The 15,183-nt window shown below is 45.6% G+C and overlaps 1 protein-coding gene across 1 annotated transcript in view; it reads left to right on the plus strand.

The window, feature by feature from the left end:
* The window catches only part of LOC143929883 (steroidogenic acute regulatory protein, mitochondrial-like), a 43,538-nt gene that overhangs the window by 16,506 nt on the left and 11,849 nt on the right, over nucleotides 1–15,183 (plus strand). The window contains exon 3 of the mRNA XM_077453840.1: nucleotides 13,533–13,666. Coding sequence (XP_077309966.1) covers nucleotides 13,533–13,666 — 134 coding nt within the window. The remainder of the gene's footprint in view (nucleotides 1–13,532; nucleotides 13,667–15,183) is intronic.

Here is a 15,183-nt window from a genome sequence, read left to right on the forward strand (position 1 = left end):
GTTGACATACCTAAAGTCAGTAGTGCGTGCGGGTTTCATCCAGTGTCCATTGGTAGAAGTGATCCTCAAGAGTAACGTAGGAACTGTGGGCAGTTCAGCAAGGTCCATCCTAGGAAGGAAAAGGGGAGGGAATAGGGCAAAAAATAAGAAAAAAAAGAGGAAGGGGGAAACAAAACCAAATTAAACATAGAAGGAGAAAAGAAAAGAGTTTAGAATCATAACTTGTTCAGTAAAAAAGAGAAGGGTTCCTCACGGGATCCCGTGGCAGAATTACTGCGCTGTATGCAACGGGGTGTGTAAACACTCAGTGGCTTCTGTGCTTGGAGAGTCGGGTATACATGTCTCTAGTAGATTCGTACAGGGGAGAATTCAGGTATTTCTCTTGGAGGAGGCAGCTTTATGTTTCCTAGAGACAACCTGCCAGGTGTTATGGACATCCATTGGAGGTGTTGGAGGTGCATGTGTCGCAGACTGATCCGGCAGGATCTCCCAAGTGCGGAGTAGTGCTAGACCCTCTTCCAATGAGTTCACTACGGTTACGTGCTCATCTTTAGTTATATGCAGTTTAGCTGGATATCCCCAGCGATAAATGATGGCGTGGTTACGCAGAGCCTTGGTGATGGATAGCAAGGCCTTACGTTTCTGCATAGTATACTGGGACAAGTCCGCAAAAAGTTGAATATTTGCATAGCGTTCAGGCGGTTGTTTATTTTTGCGGTAGGCAGACATAAAACTTTCCTTGACATGATAAAAGTGTACCCGCATGAGAATATCCCTGGGGATGTTGTCTGGTAAATGCGAAGGTTTTGGGATGCAGTGTATTCAATCGATCACCAAGTCAGCCTCAGCTAAGTCTGGTAGAAAGGATTTCATCATGTCCTGGGTATATTGTAGCAGTTGCCCCGTGGTAATTGCCTCAGGGACCCCTCTAATTTTGAGGTTGTTGCGGCGTGACCTGTCTTCCAGGTCCGCGACCTTTGACCTGAGCCAAGTCACCTCATCCGCCTGTTCATTATGGGCATCTACCAGGGAGTTATATGAAGTTGCAAATTCCCCCATTTTGTCCTCCACGTGGGTCACTCTCTCACCCAGTTCCCCCATGTCAGATCTGAAACTCCTCATACAGTCCATCAGGTCTGCGTGGAGGGAGCTGCGGAGGGACACGAGCATGTCCTTCAGCCTGGTGTCGGACACCGGCTGGTTGGTAGTGGGGAAGGATTGGAGCGTTTCAGCCAGCTCCCTGGTGTCGTCTAGTCCGTCATGGTCTCCGCTCACCTTGTCGCCGTCTGAGTCAGTCGTCAGCCGTGGTTTTGATTTCGCCGGGCTTCGGGACAGTGGAGGGGAGATCTCCGGAGGTTCGTGGCGTGAGGGCGTCCGGGAGCTCGGGCTGGGCGTTGATGCTGTAGATCCGCTGGATGTGAACGACGAGGCGTCGCCGGCGCCATCTTTAAGTAGGCCGCGATCCTTCTGCGGGAATTTTTTTTGAAGTTTCTGCAATTGAGAGGCTCCCTTCCTCTTTTTAGCCATGGCGAAGGAGTGAGGGGTGTCTCCTGAAGGGATGGTGCGAGGATGAGCTGGAATGCTCCCCTTAAAACTGTGCTTTCCCCGACTCTAGCACGGAGCTAACTGCCTACACGTCCATGCAGTAGCTCGGTAGCCACGCCCCCATCCTGAAGTTGATTTTTTGATTGACTTCAGTACAAACAGCCTGTTGGGTGCAATCACTGGTGGAGAAACCTACAGCTGTCAGAATGCAATAGGGCATTAGGAGGGATTTCCCAATCAACACTGACTGACTAATGCCGCGTACACACGTAGCCATCTATCCGACGGACTTAGTCTGGCGGACTTCCCGCCAGACTGTCCGTCGGACTTTCCGAACGGGCTACTCGCCCACACACGGCACTTTTTCAGTGGACTAATACGGCGTACTAAGTCCGCCGTACTATCGGCCCTACTTTTGAAATGAACGGACTCGCCCACACACGCGGAGGAAAGTCCGCTCATTTTGAGTGCGTCTCCAGGTAGGCGGGGCCCGCAAAGGAGATGTCGCTAGTCCCGCCGCCTGGTATGGACTTAAAGGGAAACCCCAACGCCGAAAAAAACGGCGTGGGGGTCCCCCCCAGGTCCACATCAGACCCTTGTCCGAGCACGCTACCCAGCCGGCCAGGAAAGGGGGGTGAGCGAGCGCCCCCCCTCCTGAGCCCACCAACCCAAAGCACCTTGTCCCCATGTTGATGAGGACAAGGGCCTCTTCCCGACAACCCTGGCCGTTGGTTGTCGGGGTCTGCGGGCAGGGGGCTTATCGGAATCCAGGAGCCCCCTTTAATAAGGGGGCCCCCGGATACCGGCCCCCCACCCTATGTGAATGAGTATGGAGTACAATGTACCCCTACCCATTCACCTGTAAAATAAAGTACAAAAAAAAACACAACACACAAGATAAAATAATTTATTGCACAGCTCCGGGGGTCTTCCGTCTTCGGGGGTCTTCTCGCCGGACTCCTCCGCTATCTTCTTGTAGCTCTTTTGCTAGCGGAGGAGCCCGGCCTCTTCTTCCGACTTCGGGGGTCTTGTCCCCCTCTTTGGTTCTTCTGCCACCGCCACCGCCTTCTGTTCTTCTTCTTCTCCTTCTTCTCCTGGAGATGTTGACAAGAGTCTAGCAGACATCCCGGGTATGATAAAGTTTGAAAAATTAAATCATAAATTATAATATAATAAATAACTATAAATAATTATACCAAATAATAATATAACAATAATAAAAATTATTCAATAATGTTATCAAATCAAAACACTGAAATTTGCTAATTTGCAGAATTGTCACTGTCATTACTTTTCAGTGTTTGATGACGGATCTCCTCACAAATCGCTATCCCTCAATTCTGCGAGTGATTCTAATTTATTATCGCTGTTTTCTAGCTGGTCTAAAAATCACTTTTGATGTAAAGGGACAGTTTTGGCTGCTATGGACAATCTCCAGTTTCCAGACATAAAGAACAGTTTTTATAATATAAAACTAAATGCAGGGCACTGGAGAAACCACTAAGGACAAAGGGGATGTGAAATACTTACATACAGCAATATAATCTGTAAAATTACATTATACTGTATGTAATGTGTGTGTTTTACTTTTTGAATTTGGCGCCATTCTCCGCCCCCGTGCGTCGCAACACTCGCAGGGAACGGAGCCCGGCGATTTGATAAATCGAGCGGAGGGCGGCTAAGTAAGTAACCTCTTCTTGGATTCAGCAATGCGGTCCCGATTCTGGCTCGGGGTTACCGCTAATGGTACTAAATTTTCACCCCGAGCCAGACTCGGAAATACCACCAGGGGGCCTTTAGCTCCCTTTTTGGAAATGTTATGCACAGATCTTAATGAGAGTGCTGATTGTTACTTTAACCACTTACCAACCAGCCCACGTCTTTATAGTGTGGCAAGTTGGCACAATCCCACGAACCGCCATAGCTATACAGCTCGTGGGATTGGGAAAGCAGATGCGTGCTTGCGCCACTGCACAGCCGGGGTGCCGATGCTCGTGGCCTACAGTCGCAAATCTGTGTTTTGTTCTGAGAGGAATGACAGATCATGTGTTCCTATTAGCTAGGAACCACGATCTGTCATTCCTCTAGTCAGTCCCCTCCCCTTTCAGTTAGAATAACTTCCCAGGGAACACAGTTAACCCCTCGATGGCCTCCTAGTGTTAACCCCTTCACTGACAGTGACATTTTTACAGTAATCAATGCATTTTCTATAGCACTTATCACTGTATAAATGCCAATGGTCCCAAAAATGTGTCAAAATCCGATGTGTCCGCCATAATGTCGCAGTCACTATAAAAAGCACAGATCGCCGCCATTATTAGTAAAAAAATATATAATAAAAATGCTATAAATCTATCCTCTATTTTGTAGATACTATAACTTTTTCGCAAAACCCATCAATATATGCTTATTTCCATTTTTTTTTAACCAAAAATATGTAAAAAAATACATAAATCGACTTCATGTTCCCAGGTGCACCTTGGTCTTTGCCAGCTCCCAAATACCTGGAAGAAGCTGGCAGAATATCTGCGCACGTGCCTTTTTTTTAAAAATGGCAGCATGGAGCAGGGGCGGGGAGGAAGTAATTTGGAAGCAGTTGAGTTCCACTTTAACCACTTAAGGACCGCCTCACACTGATATACGTCGTCGGCAGAATGGCACTGCTGGGCACAATCACGTACCTGTACGTGGCTCTTTAAGTGCGCAGCCGTGGGTCGGGAGCGCGCCGCCGCCGCCGACCCAGTCCTGAGCTCCGTGACCGTGGCCGCGGGACCAGCGGACCCGATCGCCGCTGGTGTCCCACGATCAGGTCGCAGAACTGAAGAACGAGGAGATGTCTGCGTAAACAAACCTCTCCCCATGCTTCCTAGTGTGGCTGTCACTGATCATCTGTTCCCTTTTATAGGGAAGGACGATCAGTGATGTCACATGCGAGGCCACACCCCCTACAATAAAAAAAAACATATACCATCATACATAACCCCTAAACTGCCCCCTAGAGGTTAACGCCTTTACTGCCAGTGTCATTTACACAGGAATCAGTGCATTTAAATAGCACTGTTTGCTGTATAAATGACAATGGTCCCAAAAATGTGTCAAAAATGTCCGATGTGTCCACCATAATGTCACAGTCACAATAAAAATCGCTGATCGACGCCATTACTAGTAACAAAAAAAAAATTATAAAAATGCTATAAAACTATCCCCTATTTTGTAAACACTATAACTTTTGCGCAAACCAATAAATAATCGCTAATTGCAATTTTTTTTACCAAAAATATGTAGAAGAATACGCATTGGCCTAAACTGAGGAAACATTTTTTATATATTTTTTGGGGATATATATTATAGCAAAAAGTAAAAAATATTGATTTTTTTTTTAAAATTGTCGATCTATTTTTGTTTATAGCGCAAAAAATAAAAACTGCAGAGGTGATCAAATACCACCAAAAGAATGCTCTATTTGTGGGGAAAAAAGGACGTCAATTTTGTTTGGGAGCCACATTGTCAGTTAAAGCGACGCAGTGCCGAATCGCAAAAAGGGGCCTGGTCCTTTGGCTGCAAATTAGTCTGGGGCTTAAGTGGTTAAAGTGAACATGACGATTTATAGAGTACAGGATTATCTTTACTAAATCAGCCATTTATTGTAAAAAAAGACAACACATCTGCAGTGCTGGTAATATTCTTGTTCAGCTTCTGAAGGAAGGAATTATCAGTAGATTGTAAGAGCAGACTGTGTACAATTATATCATGGTGACAACTTTCAGTAGCTGCTGCTTTCGATTTCCATCACAGTGAATTGAAGAGCTTAAAAATCCTGGAGCAGAACCAGTTGGCCAAGCAGAAAATAAAATTACTATCTGGAGCTCTGTTTTTTCTTCATCTAAAATTACAGCTGAAAGAAGAATTGGCTAAACCCTTCAGTAACAATATCTCATGTTTATGCATAGGGTTATTAAAGCTAATTTACAGGTGTATTAACCGCTTCTAAATTTTGGCTAGATTTTTTTTATTTTTTTTAGGCAGTAAGGACTTGAATTATTCAATAAAGAACACTGGAACTGATTTGCTTTGCTGCCAATGGTCATATTCACAAACATTACACTAAAATGTATACAGGGTTTGGACTTTGCACTAGAAAATGACACTATACATGTAATTATTCACTGCACAGGCTGGGGAAATTAACCATGAAGTACTTACAGTTGTGTGAAAAAAGTATTTGCCCTCTTCCTGATTTTTGATTTTTTGCATATTTCTTACACTTTAATGATTCATATCTTCAAACAAATGTTAATATTATACAAAGATAACCAGAGTAAATCCAAGATGCAGTTTTTAAATTATTATTTCATTTATTAAAGCAGTGGTCCGCCACAAAAAAGAAAAAATGAAATAAAAACCAGCAGCTACACATACTGCAGCTGCTGATTGTTGAACTGGATGGACTGGTGTCTTTATTCAACCTTACTAACTATGTAACTATGTAACTGCTGACCAAAAAGAATGCAAAGGCTCATCTCGCATTTACCAAAAAACATCTTGATTATTCCCAAGACTTTTAGGCAAATATTCTATGGACTGATGAGACTTACTTACTTTTTGGAAGGTGTATATCCTGTTACATCTGGCATAAAACAAATACAGCATTTTATAACAAGAACATCATACCAATAGTCAAACATGGTGGTGGTGGCAGCGTGATGGTCTGGGGCTGCTTTGCGGCTTCAGGACCTGGACGATTTACCATAATTGATGGAACCATGAATTCTGAGCTTTACCAGAAAATCCTAAAGGAGAATGTTTGGCCATCAGTTCATGACCTCAAGCTCAAGTACACTTGGGTTATGCAGCAGGACAATGATCCAAAACACAACAGCAAGTCCAACTCCAAATGGCTCAAACAAATTCAAATTTAGATTTTGGAGTGGCCTAGTCAAAGCCCGGACTTAAATCCAATTGAGATGCTGTATCATGACCTTACACAGGCCATTCATGCTGGGAAACCTTCCAATGTGGCTGAATTAAAACAATTTTGCTAAATTTCTTCACAGCAATGTGAAAGACTCATTGCCAGTTACCGCAAATGCTTGATTGCAGTTGTTGCCGCCAAGGGTGGCACAACCAGTTATTAGATTTAGGAGGCAATTACTGTTTTACATAAAGCCAGCAGGTTTGGACAGCTTTTTTGCCTTAATAAAGGAAGCCATCATTTAAAAACTGCATTTTATATTTACTTGGGTTAGCTGTGTGCAATAATAACATTTGATGATCTGAGTCATTTAAGTGTGACAAATATGCAAAAAAATACAAAATCAGAAAGGGGGCAAATACTTTTTCACACAACTCTACATAGCATATTAAGTTTTTTTTTTACTATATACAAGCTTACATAATGATATATGGTACAGTAGTGGAGCGCATCAACCCAAGATAAGTAACTTTAATTCAGATGGCCGCAGCTTTTATTGACCCTACCCTTGTCTTACACACCTGAGGACATTTGGTTCCCAGTTTTGAGAGGCCAACATTGGAATACAATCTAAACCACATTTCTTCCTGAAATTCATTTTTAAACAATTTCCATGGTGCAAAATACACAATCACTCCCAGCACTTAGAGTGCTGGCCAAAAGTCTTGCGACACAACAGGCTATAGGTAGTAACAAGAGGACATCTGTGAGAAATGCTCATCTGACATAGCGCTCCTCAGATCAGGAAAGCCAGTAGAAAACTAAAAAGAAAACGTCTAGTGCATTGCTGGAAAATGTATTGTAAAAACATAAAAAATGACAAAATGAATGCTCACAAAGGTAGAAGATAAATGAACATGGTTGACGCAAGGCAAAGTCCAGTGCAGAAATCGTGTGACCAGACATGCAATGCCTCAACCCTGGCTATCTGACACATTTCGGGAGCATGCTCCCTTCCTCAGAGCTGAGCTGACCAGCACACATACTGCCACCAGGGCTGCCATGGGGGGGGGAAGGGTGGACTGTACACATGTAGGGGGCCCGGCCATCCCAAGGGGCCTACCATGGCTGCAGCCTCCTCCAGGCTGCTTTGGCTGCTGTGTGGGGCAAAGTTTTCCTACTACTTTCCAGGTCCGGCCCAGCCAATTCAGCAGGGAAAGAAGACGGTGGGCAGAGGCAGAGAGGAGACTCTGGGCACCGTGATCTGCAGGCAGTAGGAATTTTAAAAACAACTTTCCTTAGCCAAGTGGATTGTTTCTTCACTTTCAAGTGCCAGTGCAATATCCTGTGTTGGACAAGTACACTACAGTCCCTGCCTCTTCCTTATCAATCCATCAGGCAGGCCGGATTGTCATGTACTTGCCTGGCACAGGATATTATTAAACTGGCATCCGAAAATGAAGAAACAGTGCGCTTGGCTAGGGAATGTTTTCTTTTTTAATTGCTAAAGCCTGTAGATTGCGTTGTGCCTAGAATCTCCTCTGCATAATATATGGGCCAGCCTAAATCGGGTAACACAATAAACTGAGTGAATATTCAATTATCCAATTATGTAAAAAGCTAATTCCTGATTATTTATTTCCGCTGTACTTAAGTGGGTATTTAAAGTGAAACACAATTAACAAGTGAGCAGAACCAGTTTCTGCTTGGCCAACTGGCTCTGCTCCAAGACTTTAAGATTTTTAAAATTCACAATATATGCAATGGCCGCTCACCTTAATACAGAGAATATCAGGCAATGAGTCAAAGATTGGCCTCCATGAAGTGTGTGTGTGTGTGTAACCCCTTGGTCTCAGATCTTGCTGAATGCCAGATTTTAAATTATAAGTCTCTGCATTCATTTTAATAAAATAGTTGCTTATACTACACCATGAGGAGTTTTATTGCTTTCCATATGCGCGAGCCGATCAATCACCTGATGGAGTGACAGAAATTTCAGGGAGGCCAGTGTTTGACTCAAAAAACTTTCCCTAGCCAAGCAGACTGTTTCTTCATTTACGGGTGACGGTGTAGTAATATCCTGAGCCAGACAAGTACATGACAGTCCAGGCCTACCTGGAGGATTGAAATAGAAGAGGCCGGGACTGTAATGTCCTTGTCTGGCACAGGATATTACACCGCACACGAAAATGAAGAAACAGTCCGCTTGGCCAGGGAAAGTTTTTTTTTAAATTGCTACTGCCTGCAGATCGTGGTGCCCAGCATCTCCCCTCTGCTTCCATATTAACATTATGTTTGTTTAGATTCATACATATATTTATATGTGGGCACTTTTATTATTGTTATATTTTAAAACAGATTTAGTGCCTTTCCATATATTGTGAATATCACTGTTTATGTATGTGGGGGCACTACAAAGAATGGCAGCTTTATCTTTTGAAAATTCAATACTGTTTAGATACAATTGTGCAATAGTACCTCTTTATTATTGGTTCACGTGTTTTCAAAGAGAGTAGCGCACTAGTTCTTATAGTTTGCTTTCCAGAATTTTTAAGCTTCCTCTGCCCTTGTTGTCTGGCAATAGGTGAGTAAAAGGATGGACACGCCGCTATTCACATTCTGCAACTGGGACAACCCTGTTAATGTTGTACCAGGTTTAGGGCTCCTTCTGGGGGATTCCTCTGACTGGGATGGCTGTGTGTGCAGGGAGGGAGTCTTCCATCTGAAAGGCATGGAGCTGCCAACTAGAAGGACTGGTGCCAACTAGAAGGACAATATCTTTATGGGGATGTCTCTTTACTGTATATATTGAGATGTCTCTACTGGATTGGGCTGTCTCTTTGTTGGATTGGCCTTTCTCTTTGCTGAATATATAGGGATGTCTTTTTGCAGGATTGGACTGTCTCTTTACTGGATTAGGATGTCTCTTTGCTGGATTGGGCATCTCTTTGCTGAATATATGGGTAGGGACAGGGACGTAACTATAGGGGGTGCAGCAGTCACGACCGCAACTGGGCCCTGTGATGCAAGGGGCCCATGAAGCCCCCTCTACATATGGCCAGCAGCACCATAGGCAGCTAGGGGTACCAGCGCCCCCTGCACATAGGTGGCTGGAGGTGGAGGGTGACTAGCAGAGCTCCATGCTCGGCTATCGCACTGGCTGCTCTTTAGTTGTGCATTCCCCGCATGACCTGTGTCCTCGGCCGGCTCCTCAGAGTACCCCTCTCCTGCTCCACGCATTGCCGCTCAGTCTAATGTCTGTTCTCCCCAGCCAGAGTCCCACCCCCCCTGAGTCCGGCCCACACTGCACTGCATACTTCTCCCGGGTAAACAAACTTTAAGCACACAGATGCAGTGCAGTTCTATGAGAGCCAGCTCCCCGGAGGACACTGCAGGCTTGTCTGCCAACCCCCCTCCTCCCCTGTCATACACAGATGATGGAAGGTCTTTCTGGGAGATATGCTGATCGCCCGTCCAGCACACTGGATGGAGCCCAGGCCACCATGGATGAGTGTGCGGCCTTCAGCTTGGTCATGGTGAGTGAGAGGACCCCATCCCCACACACCATTACATACCCCCTCCATCTCCCCCTAGGGACAGGGACCCCTTCTCACATGGGGAAAGGGACCCCCACCTCCGCTGGGGACAGGGACCCCTTCTCACCATAGATGAGTGCGCGGTCTTCAGCTTGGTCATGGTGAGTGAGAGGACCCCATCCCCACACACCATTACATATCCCCTCCATCTCCCCCTAGGGACAGGGACCCCTTCTTACATGGGGAAAGGGACCCCCACCTCCCCTGGGGACAGGGACCATCTGGGGGCAGTAACTTCATCTGCCCTGGAGAAAAGGACCTCATCTCTTCTGGAGATGGGGACCCCATCCTGCCTAGGGACAGTCCCCCAATGGGGCACCTAAAAATTAAAACAAAACTAATAAAAAAAAACTACTGATACCAGTGGTGGAACTACAGGGCTCACAAAGGTCATACCTGAGTTCCACCGCCAGACTCGGAGGGAAGGGCCCTGGCTGGGGTTCAGGGGGGCCCTTCATGGTTTCTTGCATCGGGGCCCTGAAGGTTCTAGTTACGCCACTGGGTAGGGATGTCTCTTTTCTGGATTTTTGCAATAAATGTACTGATGCAAGCACTGATGACTTGGAATACACTTTTAAAAGAGAAGTTTAAGATTATTTTTTTCAGAAATATATACAGTATATCTAGTTGGATTCAGCATCGCTCTGATGCTGCATCTGTCCCTCGCAGGCTCTAAGAGTGAGAACTGAGCGACTGCTGAAGACTCAGTTCTCCCCACCGCTGTGAACAGAGAGCAGTGACTCCACTTACTGGAGTGCCGGGCTGTGCATGTGGCAGGAGTGGCTGGCTCAGGCTCTCAGCAGCCCACTGAAAGGCGGAGCCAGGTGCTGGTTCAGGGATCTGGGTGGATCCTGACTTTAAAATTGGGATCTTTCCCCAGCCTGGACCGACTCAGCTGTCAGCTGAAAACGTGTCACAGGAGATCAGAAAGCACTGCACTCCTGTGATCCATAGAAATACAACCAAAAGAGCTGTACTTCTTTCATTTTCATACATTAAAGCATAAATTCACCCAAAAGGGGAAGTTCCACTTGTTTGCATCCACCCTCCTCCACTGTCACATTTGATACTTTTTGAGGGGGAGCGAGTACCTAGTTTTCTCCTCAGCGATCTGACAGAAGTTCAGCCCCCCCCCCACAGTCTTATGGGACAAATTACAGGTCCCAGATGACTACAGGACCATTGACCAGATGCAGCTCATGCGCAGTAGAAAACCGGCTGTGAAGTTGCTTGAGATGCCGGTGCCTGCACCCGAAGCCGATTGAAGAATAGGCTCGGGTGAGGACATCGCTGGATCCCTAGACAGAAAAGTGTCCTTATATTAGAAGTTAGCAGCTGCAGTAATTATAGCTGCTGGCTTTACATTTTTTGGGGGAGCCTGAAGCTCCCTTTAAGTTGTAAGAGCGTTAAAATAAAACTGAAGGACATAAGGGACAATGGGACTCTACAACAGCGAGGGTCAAAGGTCAATCACAAAAAAAACGGAAACAAACATGGGCTCAGAATACACAAAATAGCACAGCATGGGGTGGTGAGTATATTTAAAAAAGAAGGTGGTGGCACTCCAATGTACAAACAGCAGACTTCTTTATTGCTTCTTTATTGCTCACTTCATAGAAATAAAAAGACATGAATACATGACTTTTGGAACATGTAAACTCTACTGATGTTCCAAGAGCCACCACCCTTCTTTTTCATGGTCCTTGATTATGGTTGCTGCCCGGGCTGGCACACAGACAGATCCAGCAGCATGGGATGTCATGCAGGTCAGCCTTGAGCGGTGTGTATCCTGTATGCTGTTTCTTTGTAGAATATACAGTATATGTATATATTATGACAGAGCAAGGCCATGCCACTATGTGATAAGGCAGTCTGGGCCAAATGTTGGAGAAAATAGTAGTAATGGCACAGGTGTGTGCTGTTCTGACCCTCCTGAAGGTATGTATGATAATACGTGTTCTGTATTACACACGGGCAACAAAAGTGATTCCCCTTGACCAGTCCCAGGACAAGATCATCCAGTGCCCAGGGCAAAGATGCCAAACTGCGCCCCCTCCCCTTTATTATGTAGCTTATGATGAGGAGGGGGAGAGAGAGCGCAGCCTGCACCTCCTCCTGACTCTCTCCTCTCTGTGCTGCTTCCAGTACTTGGCTGACAAAAGTAGTAATGCCACTGTCACTACTGCTGTCTGCCTTATAGTGGAAGGAACTTGTGGTGCCCCCATCCCTACAATACACGCTGCACCCGGGGTAGCCGTCCCTTATGCCCACCCCTTTTCACAGCCCTGTCTACCTTGATTGCATTAGGGACCTGGGTGGACTGGAATATCATATGTGTGCCTGAATGAAAAATACGTAGAACCAAACAGGTTGTGTCCCTGTATACATAATAATAAGGCTTAAAGTGTTACTAAACCCAGTAATATGAAAATAGTTGATCCCCCCCACAGTGTCCACAGCTTATAAATCTTCTTTTTACATTAAAATACAACCACTATATTCCTTTTTGGATGATCTGTATATCACGGTTACATGATAAACTGCACAGTTTCTCCTGTGCTGAGAGTTCAGGTAGGAGGAGATTTCCACTACAGCCTGTATACCCGCCCACATGTGTAATGTCAATATCATGTGACCTGGCTAGCTCTGAGAACATGTAAATGTTCTCTCCAGCATAAGACACAACTGAGCATGTGCAGGTCGGCTACTCTGCCTGTGTTAGTCGGCCTTCCCAAGGTAGACCTTGCAGGAGGGAGAGGATCTGTGCATACAGGATAAAACAGCCTTTATACACAATGCATAGAATTAACCCCTTAAGTTCCACAGTGAGCATAACAAGCATGCTATGCTGCATATACAAAATGATTTTACTGTTGTTGGTTTAGTAACACTTTAAAGCCCAACTTCTGCCATTTGTAATCATTATAAAATTATAACAGGGACATGAGGTACAAATTTTCCTACACTGAGAGTCAAAAATCAACTGATCAAGACTTCATTGTACTTTGCAGAACTCTTAGGGCCGGTTCACACTGCGGCGCGAGGCGAGGCGACACGGCTCGCCTCGCCTCGCTCCCGCAAGTCGTCCCCATTGAGTACAATGGAACCGTTCTGAGAGGAGCGACTCGAGTCGCTCCGACTCAGAAAAAAGGTTCCTGTACTACTTCGGGGCGACTTCGGGGGCGACTTGCATTGACTTCTATGCAGAAGTCCTCTGCAAGTCGCCGCTGACCCCCCCTGCAAGTCGCGGCGAGGAAGTCGGAGACGCCTCGCCGCGGCTCGCAGTGTGAACCGGCCCTTACACTGCAACTAACAGTCTAAATCTTTACATTATTTATATAAAGTGCAATGTTAATCGTAAGCAACTTCTTCAGTTATACACTGCTGGTCAATCCTTGCTATATTTATATATGTAAGGTAACTGTAAACATATTTAGGAGGATATATTAAATTGATGAAACTTGTTTGTGTTTATATAGGAATTAATGCCAATCCCAACCTTGAAATTACTCCAATGCTTTCTAGCAGAGATATGTTTTATTTAAATCAAATTAAAGAAACGCTTCACAAGGCAAAGTCAATGCTGCAACAGGAAGGCTGGCAGACTGAACAGGTAAGTGCACTTCTTATCTAACACCTATGCATAAAAATTTGCTTGCGTGGAAGTGTCAATCACTTGCACGCCCCAGGTGCAATAAATCTTCGCGGTAATTTCTTTAAAGAAGTTGAAAACCTTCCTGTATACTTTGTACCTATAGGTAAGCCTAGAATAAGGCTTACCTATAGGTACTGTAAATATCTCCTAAACTGCACCGTTTAGGAGATATTTACTGTATACTAGACCAAAGATGTCACCTGCTCTGAAGGAATGGTCGCCCGTGCCGTTTCTTTAGAAGTGTGTGCCGTGACCGGCAACTCCCACGCACATGCACGAGAGTGACATCATGCAGCCCGGCCAGTCACAGAGCTGGAGTCTGCTGCCCCCGGAAGGAAGGTGGGGGAAGATGGATGCGGCCTTCAGTGGGGACGATAACGCAGCTTCGTTTGCAGGTAAATGACACATAATGTGCTAGTATGTAACGCATACTGTCTAAATGTTTAAATGTCTAAATGTTAAATCTCTTTAAATGTCCAGCCCCACCTCCTTTGCCCAAGGCGAATGACATGCACACTGCCCGCTGTGGCTCCCAGTATATGCACGTCACATTTCCCAGGAGGCATAGGCTTTCATTCAAGGAAAGGAGGAGGGTGTCTCCTTATTGGCACATCATCGAGAGGCCCACCTGCTGAACTTGAAAGAGTTGGCGACCTCTCTGTGACGTCAGAGAGAACATGGTGGTGCAGGACAAAGCAGTTGCAGGACAACGCTGGATCCACTGGATGTGTAAGTATCTGAAATGTGCAGATACCACCTTCAGGCAAGCAGAGCCAAAAAAAAAAAAAAAAAAAGATGGGGCTGGGGGGAGACAGTGGTCGGCTGGGCTCCGCTTTAAAAAAAAGATGCAGGGACTATATACATGTGAGCCAGGGCCTAGATTAAACCTTTAAATTACAATAATAAACATGTTATACTTACCTGTTCTGTGCAATAATACAGTGTGTTCCCTAACCTCCTCTTTTGGGGTCCTCCATTGCTGCTCTTGACTCCTTCCCTCTTCCAAGTTCGCCCATAGCAAGCTGTGTGCTATGGGGGTACTGGTGCAGGCTCACTCCCTTGCATCCATAGACACACACCGTTTAGCTGGGCCCTGCCTCCTGCTTCTTTCTCATAGGATTTGATTGACAGCAGCAGGAACCAATGGCTCCCGCTGCTGCCTCTGTGTCCTGTGAATGCAGGTGGAAAGAAGATAATGGCTGCCAGCAGGGACATTGTAGGGTCAATAGAGGTGACAGGTGAGTTTTTAAGTGGGAGGGGAGGCACAGACATTGGAGGGTTTTTTTTTTTACCTTGTTTTTGTGAAAAATTAAGTCAGCAGTTACAAAAACGGTAGCTGCTGACTTTTAATAAACAGATACTTACCTGTCCTACAATCCAGCGCTGTGTTCACCCGAGGGGGCAGCAGAGACCATTTTCGATTGCCGGCGCTGGCATCCTAACTGTGGGCATTTGGTTGGGAACCCGCAAGCCAC

The sequence above is a fragment of the Lithobates pipiens genome, unplaced genomic scaffold, assembly GCF_037356315.1.
Source record: "Lithobates pipiens isolate NorthernLeopardFrog02 unplaced genomic scaffold, aLitPip1_a1.2 Scaffold_25, whole genome shotgun sequence".
NCBI lineage: Eukaryota > Metazoa > Chordata > Amphibia > Anura > Ranidae > Lithobates > Lithobates pipiens.